Raw genomic sequence first — 26730 nt, forward strand, 5'->3', positions numbered from 1 at the left:
TAGATTCCCAGTTGATGAGTGATTTTTCTGCAGAATCTGTCATAATGAGAACTACTCCCCCTGAATGCTTGTTGTCACTATGCCCTGAATAAGTCAGATGTTTCTTCTCTTGCCTGAAGTACTTCTTATCCATATCTCTCAATTTGCTCTCACCAATGCCCAGGATTTCAAGTCTATAGTTGTCCATAACACTCATGATCTGCAAGATCTTTGCTGTGTGAAACATTGTTCTCACATTCCAGTAACTAGCCCTGAAGAGTTTTCTTGCTGACTGGCTTTCATGAGGAGCCTTCATGAAGCAGAAAGGGGCAGCAGTGTTCATTTTTACTGGAATGGTAACCTGGTTCTGTTTCTGTAACTGGTGAGATGTTTTTATGAGACTACGTGTTTAGCCTTGCACTCAACCCTCCCCACTTTATCCAGGCTTGGGGCTGACAGACACAGGCACAAGATGCAGCAATGTATTAGTAACACAAACACCAGTAGAGCATAGGTAGACAGCAAATTCCAAGAAGATCGAGACTTAGCTAATGATATTGTGCTACTAAGCAACAGCCCTGAAAAGTTACAAAGTCAGACAACTTGGGAAAAATAGCAGGCCAAGCAGGGCTCAGTTAATTATGCTAAAACAAACATCTTTGAAACCCAGAGGTCAAGCAGTAACAGCACATTAGAATGCAAAAATATCAGACAAATTGTTCTCTTTTCTAATCTTGGAAGCACCATATTGCCCAACAGATACCGCAAGAAGGAAGTGACATCAAGTTTAGGAAAGGCATTTACTAAACTCAGCAATGTCTGGAAACCGAAGATATTCAGCACCAGCACAAAATTGAGAATCTTCCATTCAAACACAATCTCGGTGTTAACATACGGCATCTAGAGATGGAGAGCTATGAAGCTTTACTCAGAAAACTAGATACCTTCAAAAATGACTGCCTACAAAAGATTCTTGGCATTGGAAGGAAAGACATCATTATCAACAAAAAGTTCTGAGAAATCACCAACGAGTAGCTCATTTCCAACACAATCTGAGGGCACACTGAACATATTTGGGGCATGTACTCCAGAGGCCAACACAGACTCCCACATGAAGTCATCAAGTGGAAATCGAATTCTGTGAGAAAACAAGGGTGCCCAAGGGAAACCTTGAGCAGAAGCCTTAGCAGAGAGGAGAGAATAGTCCATCTCAATACATTAGAGAAAATGGAAGCAGCAGCAAATGATAGAGGGGAATGGAAGAGACTGGTTTACACCCTGTGTGCCAACAGTGGCAGGGGAAGGATGTAATAACATAATGTAGTAATGCCAGCAGTGCCTGGGACTCACCCAAGAACAGGGCCCCATTGTGCTAGGAGCTGTACGGAGTAGTAGCTAGTCCCTCCCCTGAAGAGTTTATGATATAATTAGACAAGACAGACAAAAGGGAGGGGACAAGGACAGAACACACAAACAGAATAAACAGTGCAATAGTGACCTTTCATTTGTTATTTTGCTGTGGGGAAAAGGTGGGTGAGTCTTTGTATTTGGGTTTTGATTAATTTTTTGGGTAGGAGTTGCTAGGTGGGGATTAGCTACATGGAAGGAGATAGGAATGGAGGGGGACAAAGAAGCGAGGGTGGAAGGAAAGAAAGAGGGGATCATGGAAAGAGGCTGAGATGCACCAAATGTGAGGGGAGAAGAAAGGACAGGGCTGCAACAAACAGCCAATCAGCACAAGGAAGAGAATGTCGAGAGTGACAACTTGTAGCAGGCAGCCTGATGACATCAGTGTCCATCAGCCCTGCTGAGGCTGCTTCTCTGTCTGCTCCAACTGGCTGGGAGTCATCTCTGGTCCTGGGCTTGGTTCTGGAGTTTCATGGAGGATTATGCCCCTGGCATTAAACTGGCAGCAGAAGCTGACTGGCATCCAATGGAGGGATTGGAGCACTGACCTGATGTGGTCACAGTGGCATAAATCACAGAAGAGGTGGCGAGTTCTCTTCTATTGGCTGGAACATATGCAGTGTTAGACTGAGTGAGTGTTAGGTGCAGTGAATTACAGTGATCTAGTCTGGAGAGGAGAAGTAGATTGAACTATTTGGCTAAGTCCTTGTCTTGGCGGAAAGTGTGAAGTTTCTGAGCAAACTGGTGATTTCCATTCAAACTCTGCCACAGTTCGTACCTCTCGATCACCCGTTGGGGTGAGGGTGGGCACCTCTCTCATCCTGAAGGTCCCTTTCTGGCGGGAGGTGTCACTATAGCGCTGGTTTGGAGTGCAGGGTGTGGTCTCCTCGCAGTTAGTCTTTGAGAGGCGTCTTCTCCTCCTTTAAGGCATGGCCACAGTCCAAGGCAGGAAAAAAGCAAAGAAAATAATCCTGCAGCCCGCTAAACAGTCTGGGCTCACCCCGCTGTTCCTCACAAGTTAACAGGTAAATAGCCTTTGAGAAGGGGGCTGGTTCCTAACACCCTGAGTGTCAGAGGCCCAGGCTGAATGCCTGAGCTCTAATGAAAAGCAAAGCAGAGTAAAGATGGTTCTCTGCCTCTCCAGAGTGTTCAGGCAGCAGAATCTCTTCTGCAGCTTCCCTGATGAGCATTCCCTGCTCTACAGGTTTAGGGAGCTCTAGTTCTGCTTCCCTCCGAATTCCACCCTGCACTGGACTTGGATCCTCCCTTTTAAGAGGCCCCCCATCTCCAGGTGCAATAGGTGTCAGAGGTGTGCCAGGTTGGGGCTGACTGTGCCTGGAGGAGCTCTTTAACCCCTTCCTGACTGGGGTGGGAATCTCTCCCACCACATACCCTACCCCTCAAGATGGAAGTCAGGATTCCCTGATCCAATCCTGATTTCCCCACCAGTCCCAGTCAGGGCTCGCTCAGCTCTCTGGAGCCCTCAGGGTGAAGCATGCTCGGTGAAGAAGGGACCTTTGGCTATTCTAGCTGAAAATCTGAAATAAGTCTCCACTGAGTATCAAGACTGAGATTTTTCATACACTTATAGCTTTGAAAATTGGGGCAGATTTTCATAGGAACAGAAATAGGCATCTCCCTGGTACAAATGCTTCTCCCTGCTAAATTTCAAGCTTCTCCTAAAGATGGGGGGGTAGAGCTTCTCACTGAAAAGTTCACCAGAATTACTTTACATGTTTCCCTAGCCTATGGATGAAAATAGATGAACCATTTAGGCTGAAATTTCACAGAAATATCCAGCTTGAAGCAGACACCCAACATGGAAAATTTAAGTCAAAATGGATAAGGTTAGCAAACTTATCAGCAACAGAAAACAGTGTCTACTGGAAGGGTCAGGCTACAATAACAACAGGTGGCACTTTCAGCTTCACTTCAAATCTATGTACTCTACAAAGCAAAACGTAGCTTTTGACATTAGCAAATATAAAACCGATCGAAGGCATCATACATCCATTGTACATTTGAGTACAGGTTGGGTAGTGCCTTCGTAGCTCTTGTAATGTAGTATTCAAAAGAAAGAGAAAGATACATCATGATACAAAAGGTAAAAAGCTGATTGGTGAATTCTAGCCCCGGGGGGCATATTCAGTGCTTTCTAACTTGTCAATAACCATGCTCTGCTATGCTTGGGTGCATATTTTTGAAGCACAACTTCTCTGTAAGGTGAACGTGCTGAGACATTCATTGCTTCCCAGAAGGAGCGTATATACGTCTCCTTTTCATATTGTACTGCTTTGTCCATTATTAATAAATTAAGCTAAGCTTGGTTATTTGGTCTCTTAAATACTTTTAATATTGAACCGCAAGTGTTGCCAAGCGATTGGCTAGACCTCAGTGAATATTGTTAGACTGACAAAAGTCACACTGCCTGGGGGACAGATAAGTACAAATTCAAATGGCAGCAGCTCCTTTTTCAAGCAAGAATGGCTGATGCGAGTGCCTCTCTCTGATCCTCCACAAACTCAACTGGTTTCCCATTTCCTTCCAGAATTCAAAGTCCTCGTATTAATTGTCAAGGCCCTGGATAGGTTATGATCTAACGTGTGCACTAGAGAACTCCACATTGTAACTTGCATCAGTGTGACTGACCTAGAAGCTGCAATAATGCAGTGCATCCTCACCAGGCGTTCTATCTTCAGTGCACACAATGCACTACATTCACTACGAGTGCACTCTACATGTTGCAGGGCCTGTGGGTTGTTGCACCTACCCTCCATTTCCTCGCGCAGCTTTCTGGAGCAGGTGCATAATGTCTACAGCTTATAGTGTTTGTGTGCACTTAGTCACTCTTTTTGGTTTGCTATATTGCCTGCTTTAAATGGTTGGGTCCTACACAAAGATCTGCACATGTGTTGTGAGCAGCAACACCCTGCACTTGCAGATGCCATGACAGAGGGTCAGCAGCTCCTACTGCCACTCCCCCAACCACCTTTCAGTTTCTGGGCCTGGAGGCCCAGAGTGGATCATGAAGACCACCAGCTGGTTTGGGTGTTGGTGTTCCCGGTTGTGAGGAGCTGGATTTTTTTTCCTTTTAATTCATTTCTTCATTCATGTTTGTTAGTTTTTTAGACAGAGTTTGCTTCTTTGTTTAAATTTTGTTATTTTGTCAGTTGTTTTCTTTGTTTAGTAGCTAAACTCAGTTTCTCTCTATCCTTTTTTCCTATAGGAGCTAGAGAGGAGAGTGCTCTGGGTCCAAAGGAAGAATATCCTTGGAGGTCCTCCACACAGCCCAGAGAATGCTCACCAAAGTTCTTCCCCACCTGCTATAGTGGAGTCCTTTGGGGCTGGAAGGATGGGAGCATTCAGTTGGTGATGGACAACCATAGAAAAGAGGATTTAGTTGGGGTGGGGGAGTGCAGAGGATAGGATTCATCCGGGTGTTAATTTTTTAACAAATTACCTAGCTCTGAGTTCTCTTTAGCACATCTCAGGAGTGTGGAAATTGCTGTGGATGCTGTCAACAGGTGGTCATTATGCATTTTGGGGTGTCTGTGTTTATGACATAAATCAGGGGTTAGTCAGCACTGCCATGGTGTAGCATTTTATGTTTTTGCACAAGAATTACCAATGCACCAATCAATTTTTTTAAGCTGACACGTTTGAAGTTGTAATGCTATAACATTGTATTTCTCATTCACTGAGTCTTTGTCAATCTGAGGGGTGGGTGTTTGAGGGCACGCTGAGCAGAGACCACTGAGTCTCCCCTCAGCTGCTCTGGGGCTGGCATGCAGCAGGAATACAAGTGGCACAGCTTGCTGAAAAATGGAAACAATTCCCTTTGGAATATTTTGCTTAATACGTCATACATTTTTGAATCAAAATTATGAATTTTTACAACTAACTCCAGTGAGCGGCTTGGCAGGTGACAGAATGAGCTTCATTGAGTTTAAGGCCACAAGAGACCATTAGCTCATCTAGTCTTCCCTCCTGCACATCACAGGCCGTTACATTTCCTCTAAAGTCCCCTGTGTTGAGCCCAGTGATTCTGAGTCATGAAAGTGCTTGTGGAAGATTTGAGTAAGGGTAGCGTGGAACTGCAATGCGCAGAGACTCATTGCACAACTACAGCTGCTTTGCCAGTGTTTGTGCTAAAAAAGTGCAGATGGGATGTGTTGGTAAAAATATGTGATTGTATTTCCTCTGAGCAGGTTAAACACTAGAGGTGATGGGATCCCTTGTGCACTGCTGTACGCATGTTTGTGTGTGGCTGTGCAGTGTTACAGGTATGGTACATACTGTTGCTGCCAAGGCCAATGGCCTGTAGCAGACAGTCTCAACTGTGCTCCACAGGGACAATCTCACTGGAGAGGCCCAGGTTCAGACTCTTGGGCATTGGAGCAAAGTGTTCTCAACAGCTAGAACTCAGCTGTAGAAGGCCTTCTGAGAGGGGATCAGAATGAGCCCTGGCTTGGCTATAGTCAGAGCAAAATGCAACATCACCTCTTTGCTAAAGCCCTGACCAGGAACAACACCAGGGTCAGCATGAGATGGAGATGGTTTAATAAGAGGACAGATAAAGAATAAGAGAAAAGAAAATTGGGTTGGTGTGACACAAAGCGGCCTTGGCAAAGGGTCCGTTCTTTGCAAACAGCTCTCACCTCAGGCCTGACAAGCTCAATACACCAAACACTTCTTATAGGATATTTATTCATCAAGTATAACATGTAACGTATCTACAGAATGCTGTGTTGTCTACCCTTGCCGCATTCCAGAACATTCAATGGAAAAGCATCAAATACCATGCAAATGATCAAAGCCACTTGGAGGTGAAAAGGAACATCACAGCAGGCAGGGGATCACCAGCTAGTTCTTCAGCTGACTGAGTTTTGTGGGGAAAACCTGGTTCATTCGATAGGAAAGGTAACTATTGATGAGTGTAGATCCAGGTTCACACGTTAGGAGTTTGTTTTGCTTATAACCAGTTGTTTCCATCACCTTCTCCATCACCTTCTTTCTTTCCTGGATAAATCTTTATTCTTTCTTAAATAAACCTACTTTAGTTTTATGATAAGTGTTCACAAGTGCTATGTGGTTTACAGGAGCAGTAGTTAAGGTAACTCTGATAAACTGGGGTACGCTACATCTTTGGGTGCAGAGATGCTGGTACATCTTTGAGTATCCAGAGTCAGGGGCTTGGTATCACAGGAGAATGAATCAGGGGTTCAGTGATTAGGATGCCCATCTTGTCAGATTGCAAAGCAAAGCTGGGGCTGTCATAAACCCAGAGGAGAGTCCTTGAGTGAGTGAAGGGCTGGTGGTGCCAGGGAGCTGACACCCAAATACTACTAGTAAGACTCTGTAGGCGGAGGGGGTGGGGTAATGAGGTGACGCTCCATCCCCAAGAAACATCAGAGTGGAGCAGAGAGAACAAAAATCTTCTCCTCCCCTCCACCATCTCTCACTGTGTCAAGCACTTTACACAGAGGACACCTGTGAATACACAGAGGAGGCTAAATGTTACTTACTCCAATTTCTGCAGTTTGCCGTTTGGGTGTTTCAGTCCCTCGCACAGACGCCGCACTCCGGCATCGCCCAGCTTATTACCACCCAGGTTGAGCACTGTCAGGCTCTGGTTGGTTCTGAGAACAGCAGCGAGATCCCCGAAGCCAGTGTCTGTGAGACCACAGTCCCACAACCTGCAGGAGAGAGAAACACACAGAAGGGGAATCACAGTGTGAACGGGGCTCATCACAGCTGTTCTGACAGTCAGCCCAGCCCACCAGCCCCTCTCCCTGACCAATCCACCCTGAGTAATAAAATAGAAGCCCTCCTCCACTGCCTGTCCCAACTCCCATCCTATTCCAATTAGGAACCAGTGGGGGGTGGGACTTACTGCCTAAGCCCCACCCCCTTGAACTTGAGTCTTCACCTATCAGCACTGTGAAGGGCCCAGACACCCCAATCCTTAAACCTCTGCCATTGACCAATAAATATTAGGGTTCTAGGTCAGACTTCCTCACTAAGCACTGCCCCTCAGCCTTTCCACTGACCAACCAGAATTTAAGGGGCAGGTGTCTGGCCACCCTAAGTCCCACATACCCAGCTTTCAGCCAATAGGATTGGACTTGCCACTGATAAGCCCCGGAATGGTGCGACCCAATCAGAGCAGGCCCATCACTACAGGGAAGCTGTAGGGGTATCCCCCTCCCCAGGCAGCTGGGCCAGGCTCAGAGCAGGACCTGGGAGATCCTGCCCCTCCGCGCCCCCGGCACTAGCTCTGCTGCTGCCCTGCAGGACACAGATGTCTCCTGTCTCTGCCCCCAGCTCTGAAACTCAGGCTTGGGGAGGGGAGGCAGCTGTGAGGCCCAGCATAGGCAGAACTACACTCACCTTCCACTGAGAGCAGGAACCAAAGGGTGAGGGGATTAGAAGACAAAGAGGAAAACAGCCCCACAACCAGGGGGATCTCCAAAGTTTGGGGGAAAAGAGCCCCTGAGAGGAGGGCAACCATGTGACCCTGTTGGCAGGGCCTGTTCCAGAAACTCTGGTGGAGTTATTGCAACAGAAATTTTATACTGGATTCTGTGTTCCTCCCCGCAAAGACTGGGCTCCTGGGGGAGCTGCCAGCCAGTGGAGTGTGAAACTATGGCAGCAGTCTGTCTATGACCATGTGCATCTCAATGACCAGCCCCCAGCATGGCTGTCACATACTGCCACTCTGCCCTCCCTCCAGGGCTCATGGGGAACCCTCTGCACCCCTGACAGCTGCCAAATCTTGAACAAATGTAGAGACACCCCTCCCACCAGAACTGTCACCTGCACAACCTCCTCCATCACTACTACAGTTGCCTTGAAAATATTGTCGCTCTGCGGAATGGTGAGGGGAGTCCCAATGTTTGAGAGCGAAAAAGAGCCCTGAATTTGTATGAGGGAGGGAATCCCTCACTCCCTGGGAGGCCCCCAGGTTCAGTCAGGATTGGTAGAGCCCCAGAGATATTTTGGAGGCAGGAAGAGAGGCACCCCAATGCGATGAGAGACTCTAAGTTTGTGCTGAACAACAAAAGAAAAAAAAACTCATGGGTGTATGTGGGAAACTACGGAGAAAAGCGCTAGCAGGGGGAGGTGGGGAGAGGGTGATCTTGATTAAGCAACAGAGAAGAGCTCAACTGTTAGGATATAGATATTTAGGCCAGTCTGTAAAGGCCTATACTTTAAGAATTTAGGTGTATTCTTATCACTTAGCTAGTTATAGAGATATAAAAGAAAGAATTAAAATTACTGTTTGTCTGTGTAAGGGCCTTGTTGTACTGTGACAGTTTGAGGCTCTGTTTTTAGGCTAAGTAAGGCCTTTGGCTAAGCAGCAGAGGCAGCCATAAACTGGGAAATGTATGGTTACATTCTCACATTCCAAACTAGTTACATGGAAATAAGGTGCTATTGGGCTGTTAGGAATCTTATTAATAGACACAGCTAAAAAACCCTTATGTCTGTATAGATGTAGTTGTAAAATCCTCACTTCTGTATTCTTTTGTATGTTTATTTGCATGGTCTCTGTCTGGTTCTGTGATTGTTTCTGTCTGCTGTATAATTAATTTTGTTGGGTGTAAACCAATTAAGGTGGTGGAATATAATTGGTTAAATAACCATGTTACAGTATGTTAGGATTGGTTAGTTAAATTTCAGTAAAATGATTGGTTAAGGTATAGCTAAGCAGAACTCAAGTTTTACTATATAGTCTGCAGTCAATCAGGAAGTAAGTGGGGGGAAATGGGAACAGGGGCTGGGAGAATTGGGATCATATTTTGTTAAGGGGGGGAATGGGAACAGGGAATGGGAACAGGAACAGGGACATAGGTAAGGCTCTGTGGTGTCAGAGCTGGGAAGGGGGACACTGAGGAAGGAAACTGGAATCATGCTTGCTGGAAGTTCACCCCAATAAACATCAAATTGTTTGCGCCTTTGGACTTCGGGTATTGTTGCTCTCTGTTCATGCGAGAAAGACCAGGGAAGTGAGAGGGTGAAGGAATAACCCCCCTAACATCAACAAGATTTAAAGGTAAGGAAGGAGGAAAGACAAATAAGAAATTGAGGAGCAAAAGACCCCAAAGTCGGGAGGGGACACATGAAGGAAAAAAAGGACGCAACTGGGATAAAAAAGGAGAGACACCCTGCAAATGAGGAGTGGTGTTGTGGGTAAGCTTTTGGAAGGTGGTAGCTGAGTCAACGGTATGGGAGTTTATTCGTTGCCCTGGGTGCTGATTAGAGTCCATTCTGGAGGCAGAGATTCTCTTTGGGAATTTGATGCTGGGCTCAGATCTCTGGAAGAGGAGCTTCTGCTGTGTGACCATCTCAGTCCAAAACAGGTGAATAAATGTAAATATGACAAGTTTCACTGAGAGTTTACCCAGACTCCCTGTCACCGATTTCTCCTCTGATCTGCAATGTGCTGGACACCTACCACCACTTGGCTGAGGGTAACGCTGGTGTCAGAACAAGACACCGGTGCTAGAAGAAGGAGCAACACTACACACACAAACAGTCCTGCCCTGAGGATCCTACAATCTAAATAGACCAGACAGGTAAAAGGTAAGGAAAGGAAATATTATTATTGTCATTTTTCAGATGGAGAATTGAGACCCATAAGAGATTGAATGACTTGTCCAAGGTCGAGTGTCCTGAGTTCAATCCAGCAATTTAATTACACGGCCAGCCTTTCTCTTGCACAGAGCTGTGCTTAGTCCCTTGTGTTTCTCAGGTTCAGAAGTGCCCCCATATTTTTTAATCAACATGACATCTTCCCCCCCCCCTTTTTTTTCTCATGGTTGAGGCTCTTAAGGAAGAGCTACTTACCAATCAGGTATTGAACATTAGGGCCTGAGCAAATGATGAGGCTTCCTATTGATACCTATTGTGATTTGCTAAAGTGTGTTGGAAGGTTCAAAAAGATCTAACTACTGCCTAGACCAGACCTAAACAAATTTGAACAGCTGTTGGAAGGGAATAGAAAAATTCAAAATGGGTTCCCTAGAAGTGAGGTAACTCTAGTGTGTGTGAGTGTGGGGACAATGGAGGGGGGGGAGGTCGGACTGACTCAGATGTTTTTGAAATGTCACGTGCCATTTCCAGTATTTTAGAAATTCGCCATACATTTCAAGGGCAACATTGTGTTCTATCAAAATTACAAGAACTTTCATTGTTTTCATTATGTACTAGGATGGCTTACAAAAATGGCCACAACTAAAAAAAACAGTGTTTAATTTTCACCAAAAGTGGCAAAAATCTTCTAAATATGATTGATAATGCAACTATGTACTGAAAACTGTTTTTGAAAGTTTGGGAAATACTTAGACTCAGGTCATATATTGTATGCATTTTCACATACTTTTTTTCCCTTTCATTAAAGCAAAAGTCTGTGATCATACAACAATATGAGATTAAACCATGAAATGCAATAAATAAATAAATAAATGGTCATCATTTGTAGATTGGACTGATTTGAGAACAGTTTTTCTGTCTCCAATTTTTATGAAGACAAGAAGACTCCTACCCCCACATATAAAATGTTTTTGTTATTACCTCTTCAGCTCTATGGCCATCAGGGATAACATGACCCCCTCCTTCTTAGAATTCTGCCCTTCCACAAAATAGGAATGCTAGAAACACTACAGGAAATCTATGTCTCCACTTATGACTCTGATCCTTAAACTTGTAGGCTGATGAAGGACAGTAAAAGCACTTAGATTTCATTATTTATAGATGCCCTTGAAAGCACAGCTGCTTTAAGAAGCTCCATTCTAGGCCTTTGTTTCACATTAATAAGTACTTTTCCAAAAACATAATCATTTTCTCACATAGAGGCAGTATTGCCAATTCCAGATTTTCAAAAGTCATGAGTCAGGCCCTTAAAATCATGATTAAAATTAATGCTTTTGTATGTTTTTTTCTTAGCCTTCTAGTTCCTGAGTGTGTAGGTTACACATGGGTCACATTTTTAATCCTCTGTCCACAATCACGAGGGCCCAAAAAATATGATTAAATAAAAAAATTAAGGTAAAATTCTCAAATATTCACATTACTCCAGGAGCTGAGGCTGAATAAAACCCCCACCAAGAATTGTAAACCTCACAATAAAATGGTAAAATTTGCAACACTAGGTGGTTCTTTGCGCAGTGGATTCTTTAATATGGCTTACAGCTCTTAAATTTCATGAATCTGTTATGGTCAGAAATCAGAAGAGCTAGAACACACCACCAGACACAACCACCAGCATTTGTCTCTCAATGGGCAGAGTTGTGTCGTGTTTCACTAAGTCCTTTTGAAGCAAATGTCCATGAAGAGAATCCCCACCCATAAAATTCGCTAAAGCTTTTCTCTTTTTTGTCATCCCAGGGCCATCCTCTAATGCCCTCTAGCAGCATTCTGAGTAGAACACTCAATTGTGACAAGTTAAGGCTGAATTTGCTGAGACACGTTAACATGCTGTCACAGGGGGCACTGTCCCTTCAGAGGAGCTGCCAGCCAGGCCCAGCTCTGTGGTCTTGGTTTCTTCCCTCAATGAGGGCTTCTGGCGGCTGTAGTCCAAAGCAAAGCCCAAGAGACACTCTGATTATTAAAAACAATGAGGAATCCTTGTTTTCATTGGCACTACAAAAGTGTTTTCCACCCCTTCTTGTCAACTGTTGAAAATAGCCTACTTCCACCTTAATTGAATTGGCTAGTTAGCATTGACCCCCACTTGGTAAGGCAACTCCCATCTTTTCATATGCTGTATATTTATACCTCCCTACTGTATGTTCCACTCCATGCATCTGATGAAGTGGGTTTGAGCCCACGAAAGCTTATGCGCAAATAAATTTGTTAGTCTCTAAGGTGCCACAAGGACTCCACGTTGTTTTTGCTGATACAGACTAACACGGCTAGCCACTTGAAATCTGATTATTAAGTAGCTCTGCCTTAAAACCTTAATTATATGAAAGAGAGACAATATCCATTTTAAAAAAGCACATTCCTGGAACCAAGAATCACAAGAATGAACACAGTTAAAACTCTGGATCAGAACTCAGGAGGTCTGTGTTCAAGTTACTGGCTTTATGATATGCTACCTGTGCGACCTCAGGCCCGTCGTTCCATTTTTCTGGGTCTCCATTTTTCATCTGAAAAATGGGAATTGTAATATTTCCTTCCCCTTCCCATTGTCTGTCCTGGAATGAGATGGTCACACAGCATAAAGGGATCCTCTTTCAGGGATCTCAGCCCAACACCAAACTCCCAAGCAGAAACCTGCCTCCAGGCTAGACTGTATTCAGAGCGCAATGCAGACAGCAAACTCTCTGGCTGCTTGCACAGCTCCCTCCTCCCCAAAACTGCATCTGCACCAAATCTTGCAAAACCCAATAAAACTAACACACCACATGTTGCCCCAAGACTAAACCTTGCTTACTGCTAAAAAAGAACTGGGAAGACTATAACAGAACTGCCTGGTGACACCTGCCATTATAACGTGTACAGCGCTGAACACACTGAGGCCCTGATTGCAGCTGGGGCACTTAAGCAATACCATAATACACTAATCATTAAATAACAAAAATCTTGTTTAATTCAGAGTTGTTGGTGACAGCTTATGCCCTTCTCACACTGCAGAAAACCAGGAAATTCCAAGCAAAGGTAAACACCCACACTGCCCCCGGGAGGGGCAATAGCCATTGGGAATAAGTGCACGCCCTCCAGATGCATTCACTGTGTTAGGTATAACTGTACTGAATGGTGGAGGAATAAGTGGAAGCAGCTCGGAAGAGCTGTGATTGTGACACCAGGAGATCTAGGGACTAGCTTGAGGAGTCTCATCATAGAGCTGTGACTGTGATGTGAGGGGATCTGGGTCTGAGTCTCCCCGCTGTATGTAATCTCAAAAGAAAGAGGAGCATGTGAGCCATGAGGTTCCAGCCAGCATCATTCCAGTATAGAATTGTGCAGGTTGTGTCAGTAGCAGGGTACTGGGTGCTATGGCTATTGTCAGTAGTGACGTGGGATATAAGAGCAGTCTGTGGATTTAATGATGGGTAGGGGAGAGCATAGGTTTAGGTGGTAACCTGTGTGCAAGTCTCAAGGGATTATAAAGGGTATGAAGTGGCTGGTACATTTTACAGATGCGGTATTCTCTCAGGGGAGTAGGCTCAGTGTTTGAGTGTAGGACAAGGGAAGGTAGCACCTGTCCATCACAATGAAAAGACAGAGTGCAAGTGTGTGCGTGTTATGGGCATTCTGACACATCACTCAGAGAGGGCAGAGTTAAGGTTGTGTGGATGTTTACCTTAATTTAATTCCCCCCCGATATTAACAGTTCATTCTCAGATTTCTACCCTGGGCAGGTTTCAAACCTCGAAGTTGAAGAGTCAGAGGGGTGGTAAGTGGCCCAGTGGTCTCAATGAGATATTCTCAGCTGAAAGAGAATACCCCATGGAGATGAAGACAGACTGAAAAAAATAGCTCTGAAACATGTGAACTGTTCCATTAATTTCTGTGGATGTTCCCTTCCCCCTCAGTGCTGAAGAGTTTCTGATGTGTGTCAAACATACCTGTCTCAGGCGTGTGTTCTTGGTGCATGCTCTGAGCATGCCTGTTCTAAGCTAGAGGGCAGAGCTTCCTGAGATCCTGGATCACATGCAGGATAGGGAAACGGGCTCAGACACCCCCAACAGGCAAGCCCCCTGGCACCTGGCTGACTTGAGGGGGGGGGGAGGATAAGGGTCAGACTCCCATAAATGGACAGGGGCTCCCAGAGCCAAGCACACACGGGGAGGCGGAGGACAGGAAGCGGGGCTTAAACACCCACAAAGGGACAGTGACTTCCAGATTACATGGAAGGGTTAGAGAGAGGGGCTCATACACCCCAGAAAGGCAATCCCCCTCCAGAACCTGGTTCACATGAGGAGGCACTGATCGGTGTCACACCCCCATATAGATGATCAGGGCCCCACCCCAGTGCCTCGCACTCACACAGGAGCATGGAGAAGAGTTCAGACACTACCAGGGGGACAAGGGACCCCCAGTCACACAAGGAATAGGGAGAGGGGTTCAGACCCCCCTTGAAAAGCAAGTTCCCCCCGAACCTGGCTCACATGAGAGGAGCAGGGAAGGGGGAGGTCACGCTTCCTTAGATGGACTGGGGGGAACTCAGATTGTGGCACATGCAAACAATTCTCCCCCTGTGACTGTAGACCCCCATTACCTGAGTCTCAACCCCTCTTCCCACCTACTCTTTCACCCCAATCGACCTCCCCTCCCAGCGAGCATTGGCTTGTGTGTTTTTTTCAAACAATAATTTCAGCAGCTTCTGCATAGTCTGCTATACTCAGATTCTATTTTCCCCCAAATGAACCTCCACCCCGCCCCATAATAGAGGCAGATTGGAGCAATACACCTGCTTCTTTTACTTCAGATTTCTGTCCTGGAATGGATTTGGACTCACAGTGCCTGGGGTGTTACTCAGATGCAATTTCCATAACACATCCCTGGAGTCACTCAGGTCCTGTGATGGGTAGTTTTCCGGATAGTAGTTTCTGTCTCTGCACATGCTCAGTTTAATACATTAGGCACATAAATAGGTGCACAAGATTTCTGAAGTGCCTAATGGGAGACGAAAACTCTCTCTGAAATAACGTTTTAATTTGATTTATCCCAAAGGGCTTGTGGGTGCCAGGCCCTCTGTTGGGGAACCCTTGAGCATTTGAGACCCTGTTGTGATGACTTTATATGAGCATAAATAGGTTGCCGGAAACTGTTGCCGGCCCAGAGGGCCCAGAGGGGGCAACAGGGTTCGTTGCCCGGTGTGCGCCGCACCAATAGACACACCAGGGTGGAGAAGCAAAGTTTATTTGAGATCTCAAAGTGGTGCAGGGAGACAGGCACGTCTCAAATCAAGCACAGCACATACAAGCAAGTCTTCCCTTTTATATTTCAAGCTGTGTGTGTGTAAACCTTTGTTCTGTTACTCCCTCTTTACCCCTCCCTCCTCGAGCAGTTACAGTTAGAAAGGTTCCCGTTCGCCTGCTTATCTTCGGCCTTGCAAGCTAAGACGTAGCAGGCTTCTTCCTCCCCCTTTTTCGCCGTCTTATCTCTACTACATTTGCTAGTGTGAGCGAAACAGCAGCTGTCTGCTAGAAAAGTTGACCATTACATTTCTGCTTTTTAAGCTGTTAGCATGGAGGTAGGTTAAAGTTCACAAGATGGAGTTCTGTGGTTCACTTAGACCCAGAGCAGGGGAGTTTCATCAGCACTTATGGCCTTCCACTCCCCTGAGTTACCTGGTAGCTATGCCTAGTGACACCAACAATCCCTCCTTTGAGAACACTCAACAAACCTTTGACAGCATGACAAGGAATTTGTCAACTTTAAGAAGAGCTGAGGGGGAGGCGGCTGTATTGCAGGAACCCCTTGGTCAAATTACCCGAATGTTGGGTCACTAACAGAAGCCCTTGCACACATGAGACATGCCAAATTCAAGGCACACTGATTAACCATGTAGATTTTAGACCTCTCAGGTATCTAGCTAACTTGAAAAAGGAGGCTGGTCTGAACCTTAACTATAGCAACGCTGTCTCTTTACTGTAATAAAAAAATACAACTACCCTAAATAAAATGTGGAATTTATTCAGCTAGCATCTGAGGTCCAGTATCTGCAAAGAAAAGAATAAATTGGCGATAGTTCACTTGTTGAGAAGAGAAGCTCACTGGAGACACTTTTGGTTGAAACACTGGAACCCAAACAAGACAGCTCTCCCCCACACACAACATTGGCTGATGAGCACCATTTGAGCCATCAAAGTGTCTGGCCACAAACCATGATTAAGGAATAAGCACATGGAGGTTCTGCTGACCAAATTAATGCTGTATCTGGTGGTGAACAGTAAGATGCAGGGAGCCCATTAACTGGTAAAGTGGGACAGACTAAAGGGAGTGGACAGGCATAGAACACACAAGCAGAATAAATAGTGCACAAGTGACCTTTTGAATATTATTTTGCTGTGGGGGGAAGGTGGGTGAGTCTTTGCATTTGGGTTTTCCTTAATTCTTTGGGTGGGAGTTGCTAGGTGGGGATTAGCTAAATGGAAGGAAATAGGAAGGGAGGGGGACGAAGAAGGCAGGGGGGAAGGAAGGAAAGAGGGGAACATGGAAAGAGGCTAAGGTACACTGACTGTCATGGGAAAGGACAGGGTTGCAACAAACAGCACAAGGACGAGAATGTCGAGAGTGACAACTTGTAGCAGGCAGTCTGATGACATCAGCGTCCAACAGCCCTGCTGAGGCTGCTTCTCTGTCTGTTCCAACTGGCTGGGAGTCATCTCTGGTCTTGGGCTTGGTTCTGGAGTTTCATGGAGGTTTAAGACCATGCCATTAAACTGGCAGCAGAAGCTGACTGGCAGCCAATGGAGGAATTGGAGCACTGATCTGATGTGGTCATAGTGGAATAAATCACAGAAGATGTGGAGAGTTCTCTTCTATTGGCTGGAACATATGCAGTGTTAGACTTTGTGTTAGGAGCAGTGAATTACAGTGATCCAGTCTGGAGAGGAGAAGTAGATTGAACTATTTGGCTAAGTCCTTGTCTCGGCAGAATGTGTGAAGTTTCTGAGCAAACTGGTGATTCCGATTCAAACTCTGTGACAGGTCGTACCTATAGATCACCCCTTGGGGAGAGGGTGGGCCCCTCTCTCATCCCTAAGGTCTCTTTCTGGCTGGAGGTGTCACTATAGCGCTGGTTTGGAGTGCAACCCACAAAACAGTCTGGGCTCACCCCGCTGTTCTTCACAAGTTAACAGGTATATAGTCTTTGAGAAGGGGGCTGGGTTCCTAACACCCTCAGTGTCAGAGGACCAAGCTGAGCACCTGGACTCTAATTAAAAGCAAAGCAAAGTGAAGATGGTTCTTCTGCCTCTCCGGAGGGTTCAGGCAGCAGAATCTCTTCTGCAGCTTCCCTGGTGAGCAGCCCCTGCTCGTGGAGCAGGGGCGCGCTAGTTCTACTTCCCTCTTAAGTTCAGCCTGCCCTGGGCTTTGATCCTTCCTTTTAAGGAGCCACCCCTCTCCAGGTGCAATAGTTGTCACAGGTGTACCAGTTTGGGGCTTAGTGTGCCCAGTGGAGATCATTAACCCCTTTCAGACTGGGGTGGGAATCTCTCCCACCACATACCCCACCCCTCAAGATAGCAGTCATGATTTCCTAATCCAATCCTGATTTCCCCAACAGACCCTGTCAGGGCTGGCTCAGTCCTCTGGAGCCCCAGGGTGGAGCATGCTCGATGAAGAAGGGAGCTTTGGAGATTCTAGCTGCAAAGCTGAAATAAGTCTCCACTGAGCATTGACAATGAGATTTTTCAAACGCTTTTAACTTTGAAAATTGGGGCAGAAATAGGCATATCCCTGGCACAAATGCTTCCCCCTGCCAAATTTCAAGTTCCTGCTCAAAAGCTGGGGCCGGGGGGCTGGGGGGGATAGTGCGTCTCACTGAAAAGTTCACCAGAATTACATGGGGGAAACAGTGTGTTTCCCTAGCCTATGGATGAAAATGGATGAACCATAAGGCTGAAATTTCTCAAAAATATCCAGCTTGAAGCAGACACCCAGCATGGAAAATTTAAGCCAGTATGGTTAAGGTTAGCAAAGTTATAAGCAACAGAAAACAGGGTCTACTGATGGAAGTGTCAGGATCTCATAACAGCAGGTAGCACTTCCAGCTTCACTTCAAATCTATGTACTCTACAAAGCAAAACGTAGCTTTTGACATTAGCAAATATAAAATCGATTGAAGGCATCATACATCCATTGTACATTTGAGTACAGGTTGGGTAGTGCTTTCGTAGCTCTTGTAATGTAGTATTCAAAAGAAAGAGAAAGATACACCATGATACAAGAAGAAAAATTTAAAACCTGTCTGGTGAATTCTAGTCCTGGCTGACACATTCAGTGCTTTCTAACTTGTCAATAACCATGCTGTGCTATCTTGGGTGCATATTTTTGAAGCACAACATCTGTGTGAGGTGAACGTGCTGTGACATTAATTGCTTCCGAGAAGGAGTGTATGTACGCCTCCTTTTCATATTGTATTGCTTTGTCCCTTATTAATAAACTAAGCTAAGCTTGGTTATTTGGTCTCTTAAATACCTTTAATATTAAACCACAAGTGTTGCCAAGCAATGGCTAGACCTCTGTAAATATTGTTAGACTGACACAAATCACTCTCCCTGCGGGGGGGGGGGGGGAGATAAGTAACACATTCAGATGGCAGCAGCTCCATTTTAAGCAACAATGACTTATGGGAGCCCCTCTCTCTGATGCTCCACAAACTCAATTGGTTTCCCCTTCCCTTCCAGACTGAATTCAAAGTCATCATACTAATTGTCAAGGCCCTAAATAGGTTATGATCTAAAGTGTACACTAAAGAACTCCACATTGCAACCTGCATCAGTGTGACTGAATTGGAAGCTGCCATGATGCAGTGCATCCACACTAGCCATTCTATCTTGGCTGTATACAATGCACTACATTCAGTGCAAGTGCACTCTGCAAATGCTGCAGGGCCTGCGGGTTGTTGCACCTACCCAGCATTTCCTCGTGATGCTTCCTGGAGCAGGTGTATAATGTCTATGGCTTAGAGTGTTTGTGTGCACTTAGTCACTCTTTTTGCTTTGCTGCATTGCCTGCTTTAAATGGTTGGGTCCTACACAAGGATCTGCACATGTGTTGTGAAAAGCAATACCTTGCACTTGCAGATGCCATGACAGAGGGTCAGCAGCTCCTAATTCCACTCCCCCCACTCCCTACAGATTCTGGGCCTGGCGTTATCAAAATGCCCATGGAAGGATGGGCAGGGGCAGTCTGGAACTTCAGTAGGACAAGACTCATTGCACAACTGCAGCTGCTTTGCCAGTGCTTGTGCTAAAACAGCGCATAGGGCTGCAGTGGTGGAAAATATATGATTGTATTTCCTCTGAGCAGGTTAAACACCAGAGGTGATGGGATCCCTTGTGCACTGCTGTACGCACGTTTGTGTGTGGCTGTGCAGTGTTACAGGTATGGTATGAAGTTGTGCTGTTGCTGCCAAGGTCAACAACCTGTAGCAGAGAGTCTCAACTGTGCTCCACAGGGACAATCTCACTGGAGAGGCTCAGGTTCAGACTCTTGGGCATTGGAGCAGAGTGTTCTCAACAGCTAGAACTCAGCTGTAGAAGGCCTTCTGAGAGGGGATCAGACTGAGCCCTAGCCTGGCCATAGAGCAAAATGCAAGATCACCGCTTTGCTAAAGCCCTTGCCAGGAACAACACCAGGGTCAGCATGAGATGGAGATGGTGTAATAAGAGGAAAGATAAGAAAAAAGGAAATTGGGTGGATGTGACACAGAGCGCCCATGGCAAAGGGTTCCCTGTTCTTTGCAAAAAGCTCTCACCACAGGCCTGGGAAACTCAATACACCAAAGACATCTTATAGGATATTTATGCATCAAGTATAACATGTAATGTATCTACAGAACGCTCTGTTGTCAACCCTTGTCAGATCCCAGAACATTCAATAGAAAAACATCAAAGACCATGGCAAATGATAAAAACCACTTGGATGTGAAAAGGAACATCACAGCAGGCAGGGCATCCCCAGCTAGTTCTGCAACTGACTGAACTTTGTGGGGAAAGCCTAGTTCATTACAAACGAAAGGAACCCAGGTTCACGCTTTAGGATTTTGTTTTGTGTTTCAACCAGTTGTTTCCATCACCTTCTCTCTTTCCTGGATAAATCTTTTATTCTTTCTTAAATAAACCTCTTGTTGTTTTTATGATAAGTGTTCACAAGTGCTGTGTGGCTTACATGAGCAGTGGTTAAGGTAACTCTGATAACTGGGGTGCACTACATCTTTGGGTGCAGAAATTCTGGTATTTCTGTGAGTAGCCACACTCAGGGGCTGGATATCACAGGAGAATGAATCAGGATTCAGTGATTGGGATGGCATAAGCCCAGAGGAGAGTGCTTGAGTGAGTGAAGGGCTGCTGATGCCAGGGAGCTGACACCCAGCTACTACTAGTAAGACTCCCTCTTGCTGTAGGTGGGGGGGGGGCGGAAGGGGGTAATGAGGTGACTCTCCATACCCGAGAAATATCAGAGTGGAGCAGAGAGAAAAAAATATCTTCTTCTCCCCTCCACCATCTCTCACTGTGTCAAGCACTTTACACAGGGGACACCTGTAAATACACAGAGGAGGCCAAATGTTACTTACTCCAATTTCTGTAGTTTGCAGTTTGGGTGTTTCAGTCCCTCACATAGCAGCTGCACTCTGGCATCGCCCAGTTTGTTATCAAAAAGAACTTGTGGCACCTTAGAGACTGAAACCAGTTTATTATGACTCAAGTTCAGCTCTGTCAGGCTCTGGCTGGTGCTGAGAACAGTGGCGAGATCCCCGTAGCTAGCATCTGTGAGATGACAACTCCACAATCTGCAGGAGAGAGAAACACAGAGAAGAGGAATTACAGTGTGAAGGGGGCTCGTCACATCTGATCTGACAGGCGGCCCCGCTAGGGTGACCAGACAGCAAATGTGAAAAATCGGGACGGGGGTGGGGGGTAATAGGAGCCTATATAAGAAAAAGACCCAAAAATCGGGACTGTCCCTATAAAATCGGGACATCTGGTCACCCTAGGCCCCGCCCACCAGCCCCTCTCCCTGACCAATCCACATGCGGATTTAGAGGTAAGAAATGAGGGAAGACAAATGAGAAGTTGAGGAGAAAAAGGACCCAGAGTGGGGAGAAGACACATGAAGGGAAAAAAGGATGCAACTGGGATAAAAAAGGAGAGACACCCCGCAAATGAGGAGTGGTGTTTTGGGTTGGAAGGTGGTAACTGTGTCAACAGTAGTAGAGTTTATTCTTTGCCTTGGGTGCTGATTAGAGTCCATTCTGGAGGCAGAGATTCTCTTTGGGAATTTGGTGCTGGGCTCAGATCTCTGGAAGAGGAGCCTCTGCTGTGTGACCATCTCAGTCCAAAACAGGTGAATAAATGTAAATATGACAAGTTTCACTTAGAGTTTACCCAGACTCCCTGTCACCAATTTCTCCTCTGATCTGCAATGTGCTGGACACCTGCCACCACCTGGCAGAGGGTAACGCTGGTATCAGAACAGGACACTGGTGCTAGAAGAAGGAGCAACACTACACACAGAAAGTCTCTGCCCTGATGATCCTACAATCTAAATAGACCAGACAGGTAAAAGGTAGGGAAAGGAAATATTAATATTGTCATTTTTCAAATGGACAATTGAGACCCATAAGAGATTGAATGACTTGCCCAAGGTCACACAGAGAGCCTGAGTTTTGTTCCAGCAATTTAATTACACGACCATCCTTTCTCTTGCATAGAGCTGTGCTTAGTCCCTTGTGTTTCTCAGTTTCAAAAGGGCCCCCATATTTTTTAACTAATCGGGTATTGAACATTAGGGCCTGAGCAAATTTTGAGGCTTCTCACTGTGAAACCTATTGTGATTTGCTAAAGTGTGCTGGAAAAATTTGAAAAGATCTAACTTCTGACTAGACCAGACCCAAGCAAACATTTGAAGATCTGTTGGAAGGGAATAGAAAAATTCAAAATGGGTTCCCTAGAAGTGAGGGAACTCCAGAGTTTGTGTGAATGTGGGGACAATGGAGGGGGGGGGTCGAACTGACTCAGATGTTTTTGAAATGTCTCGTGCCATTTCCAGTATTTTAGAAATTTGCAATACATTTCAAGGGCAAAATTGTGTTCTATCAAAATTACAAGAACTTTCATTATTTTCGTTATGTACTAGGATGGCTTACAAAAATGGAGACAACTAAAAAAACCCCAATGTTTAATTTTCACCAAAAGTGGCAGAGATCTTCTAAATATGATTGATAATGCAACTATGTACTGAAAATAGCACTGTTTTTGAAAGATTGGGAAATACTAAGGGTATGTCTACACCCAGCCGCTAGTTCGGCGGCTGGGAATCGAAGTTCTGGGTTCGACTTATCGCGTCTTGTCTGGACGCGATAAGTCGAACCAGGAAGTGATCGCCGTCGACTGCGGTACTCCAGTTAGACGAGAGGAGTACCGCGGCGTCGACAGGGGAGCCTGCCTACCGCGTGTGGACCGAGGTAAGTTCGAACTAAGGTACTTCGAACTTCAGCTACGTTATTCACGTAGCTGAAGTTGCGTACCTTAGTTCGAATTGGGGGGTAAGTGTAGACCAAGCCTTAGACTCAGGTGATATATTGTATGCATTTTCCCATACTCTTTTTTCCTTTCGTTAAAGCAAAAGTCTGTAATCATACAACAATATGAATTTGTACCATGAAATGCAAAAAAAAAAAAAAAAAGAAAAAAAAAAGGTCATCATTTGTAGAGTGGACTAATTTGAGAACAGTTTTTCTGTCTGCAATTTTTATGAAGATATGAAGACAAGGAGACTCCTACCCCCTATTTAAAAATGTTTTTGTTATTACCTCTTTAGCTCTGTGGCCCTCAGTGATAACAAGACCCCCTTCTTCTCAGAATTTGGCCACCCTAGCTATTGAGGAGGGAATTGTAACCCGCCAAACTCTTGAGAATGCAGCACTGTGGCCAGTACTTACGAATCCATTGCTTGATGCAGCTTCTCTTACAAGCTACTTCCTGTGCTGTTCAGTGATCATGCAGAGCCAGGCGGTCTCACAGAACTCTGCGATATTCACTGTCTAACTGATCTGCATTGTTTAACATGATCCTCGCACAACTTAACAACCAGTTCCAACTGGCTCACCACGTGGTATCATCTAGGCTCCCACTTGTGAGCAACTTAATTTGCAACTGAATAACTACATCCAATGTCACCTATCTGTTGGCAATAGGCTCACTAATAATCTCAATGCCACGCAGCTCCCAGGAAGCAGCTAGCATGTTCCCACTCTGGATCCTACATGTAGGGGCTGCAATGGAGCTCCACTTGCTACCCCTTGCCCCAAGCGCCGCCCTGCCACTCCAATTGGCTGGGAATTGCAGCCAATAGGAGCTGCGGGGGTGGCACCTGCGGATGGGCAGTGTGGAAAGCCATCTGGCCACGTCTCTGTGTAAGAGACGGAAAGGGCATGTGCCACTGCTTCTGGGAGCTGCTTGAGGTAAGCGCCACCCAGAGCCTGAACCCCTGACCCCCTCCTGGGCCCCAACCTCCTGCCCCAGCCCTGATCCCCCTTCCACCCTCCAAAACCCTCCATCTCAGTCCAGCGCACCCTCCTGTACCCCAAACTTTATCCACAGCCCCACCCCAAGGCCCGCACCCTCAGCAGAGCCCTCGCTGCCCCATACCCCAATCCCCTGAAACAGCCCTGTTCCCCCTCCCACATTCCAAACCCCTCAGTCCCACCCTGGAGCACCCTCCTGCACCCTAAAACCCTCATGCCCAGACTCATCCCAGAGTCTCCACCCACAGTCAGAGCCCTCCCCCCCCGCACCACAACCCCTTTCCCCAGCCCGGAGCCTCCTCCTGTACCTGAGAGCCCACACCCACAGCCTGAGCCCTCACTGCCTCTCGCATCCCAACCCACTGACTCAGCCTGGAGCCCCCTCCTGCACTCTGAACCCCTCACCCCTAGCCCCACCCCAGAGCCCACACCCCAGCCAGAGGCCTCAACCCCACCTGCACCACAGCCCCCTGAGCCAGGCCGGTGAAAATGAGTAAGTGGGTGAGGGTGGGGAGAGCAAGCGACGTGGGGGGATGGAGTGAGTGTGGGCATGGCCTCAGAGAAGGGGTGGAGAATGGGCGTGGCCTCAGAGAAGCAGGGCAGGGGGCGGGGGAAGAGTGTTCAGTTTTGTGAGAGTAGAAATTTGGCCACGCTAGCTATTGAGGAGGGAAATGTAACCCGCCAAACTCTTGAGTATGCAGCACTCTGGCCAGTACTTATGAATGCAGCGTGCCTTACAAGCTACCTCCTGTGCTGTCCAGTGATCGTGCAGAGCCAGGCTGTCTGACAGAGCTCTGCTATATTCACTGTGGCACTGATCTGCATTGCTTAACATGAGCCTCTGTACAACGTAACAAGTTCCAACTGCCTCAACACCTGCTATCATCTAGTCTCCCATGTCTGAGCAACCTAATCAAGGAGCTACTGAATAACTGCATCCACGTCACCCATCCGTTGGTAATATCCACCTGGGTTTTAGGCGTGGACACAGAATAGAAATGGCACTGCTGTGGCTGAGAGTATGTAGCTTCCAGCTCTCACATGTTTCATCCTAGACTTTGCGATGTGCTTTGTCACAGACCAGCACAAAAATTTCAGCATGTCATCAATCCACATTTGATCTCTCATGTTACTGGGGCTAGAGCCACTAGGTTTTTATTCTCTACATTACAGTGGTGTCTGCAGAGCAACCAAGCACAGGGCCTCATTGTGCTAGGAGCTGTACAGAATAGTAGCTAGTCCCTCTCCTGAAGAGTTTACAATGTAATTAGACAAGACAGACAAATGCAGGGGACAGAGATAGAGCACACAAGTAGAACAAATGGCACAACTGTTTGTAAGTGTCACTTTGTTTATTATTTTGTGTGTGGGGACATTTCTTTTTTTTAAATTCTGGGTGGGGTTTCTTAGGTGGGGATTGGCTTAATAGAAAGTAAGAGGAAGGGAAAGGAGACAAGGAAGGGAGGGAGGGAAGGAATGAGGGGAGAATGCAGAGCAGGTGGAGGGAAACTGAGGTGAAGAGACTGTGAGGCAGGGGGAAGGAGGGGATTGTAACAAACAGCCAATCGGCACAGGGGGAGAATGTCAAGAGTAACACCGTGCAGCAGTAGGGTTGCCACATGTCAGGTGACACTCCAATAGCTTGGGAAAGTATGATCCTAATCTCAGAGACAAAAGAAGACACAACAGAGGTAGAAACTAATAATAAATTACTGAAAAAAATCTAACAAATGGTGAAACAATGAAAAGGAGAATAAGACAAGAAGAGATGAAAGACACTAGAGATGAAAGGCACAGAGAATGCACTGGCAAAGGCAGAAGTGAAACAGAACATGAGAGCGCAGACACCTGAGGAGTAATCTAAATATTAACCAGAAGAGAATTATTGGAAGTCATCCAGAACAAGCAGATGAACTGCAACTGTTTCAATACTGTAAAGCTGTCTGAAGTTGGTTTAATTGGAGTGGGCAAAACTCTGTGGTAGCTGTGTTTTGTAACAAAAAAATAGAGAAAATAAAGGATATAAAGGGAGAGCATATAAGGGGGTCTCAGAGATGGAGGAGACTGGAGAAAAGAGAGAGGAAATCGGAGGGGTCCTCTGGGGTTCTGTGTAAATCCTCCCCCTGTAACTCAAATGATCAGGTGGTAATTTATCCCTGAGGGTGAGGGCTGAGGTTCTGTCCTAAGAATTTAGTCAGTAATCTGCTGAAGCATGTCGTGGGAATCTTTGCTTTCAATCTAATGTAGCTTATTAAATTGGCATTAGTAAATAGTTTATCTTTATTTTTCTTGTAACCATTTTTGACATTTATGCCTCAATTCTTGTACTCACTTAATAGCTATCTCTTTGTAATTAATAAACTTGTTTTACTGTTTTATCTAATCTAGCGTGTTTAAATTGTAGTGCTTGAAATAGTAAACTGGCATATTATTTCTTTGAAATAAATGATGGACTTTATATAATCTGTACTTTACAAAAGAGGGCTGGGAAGTACAGAACATATATTTGTTGGAGAAAATCTGGGACTGGTGGTGTGTTGGGGTCACCCTGAAATATAACCAAGGCTGGTGAGAAGAAAAGGATAACCCAAGTGTGACTGGCAGGCTGCAGTTATACACAGACACTCAGGGTGTGGCTTTCATTTTAACATATTTTTGAAAAAAGTCTGGGCTCAGAAACCCCCAAGCCTGCCTTTCCAGCCACTACAGCGCTCAAGGAGTTCTATCTCTCAAGGCTCCTTCTCAGGGTCAAATTCCCACTGCTTCTCTCATCTTCTGATCACTTCCTCATGGTTTACGTCCCCTACTGGCTATAGCGCACACAGACACAGCTGCCACCAAACACATCTCCAACCCCTGCATTTGCAACCAGACTTCAGAATAACTACTCAGGTTGCATGGCTAAGCTTCCCAACTGCCTTTCCATGTGGCCTATTGTTTCAAGAGGTGGTTCCTATTGTTTCTGCTATCACTATACAAAAGAATATTTAATTGGTCCTCCTATTTAGCCTGAATGAAGGCTGGTTGGCAGACCCATCAGCTTTAACCTGTCTTGTGACTGAGGGCACCATTAACACCTTCCGGCATAACTACATATTGCCAGTGTTCTAATAGTGTTTCAAGTTCACTGAGAG

At 45.9% G+C, this 26730-nt stretch overlaps 1 protein-coding gene across 1 annotated transcript in view; it reads right to left on the reverse strand.

Annotated features, from left to right (window-relative positions):
- The window catches only part of LOC135877391 (NACHT, LRR and PYD domains-containing protein 3-like), a 184214-nt gene that overhangs the window by 83247 nt on the left and 74237 nt on the right, over positions 1-26730 (reverse strand). Inside the window, exons 8-9 of the mRNA XM_065402819.1 lie at positions 20645-20860; positions 6912-7082 (exon numbers count right to left, since the gene is read on the reverse strand). Of these exons, the coding sequence (XP_065258891.1) occupies positions 6912-7082; positions 20645-20860 (387 nt within the window). The remainder of the gene's footprint in view (positions 1-6911; positions 7083-20644; positions 20861-26730) is intronic.

The sequence above is a fragment of the Emys orbicularis genome, chromosome 4 (assembly GCF_028017835.1).
Source record: "Emys orbicularis isolate rEmyOrb1 chromosome 4, rEmyOrb1.hap1, whole genome shotgun sequence".
Taxonomy (NCBI): domain Eukaryota; kingdom Metazoa; phylum Chordata; order Testudines; family Emydidae; genus Emys; species Emys orbicularis.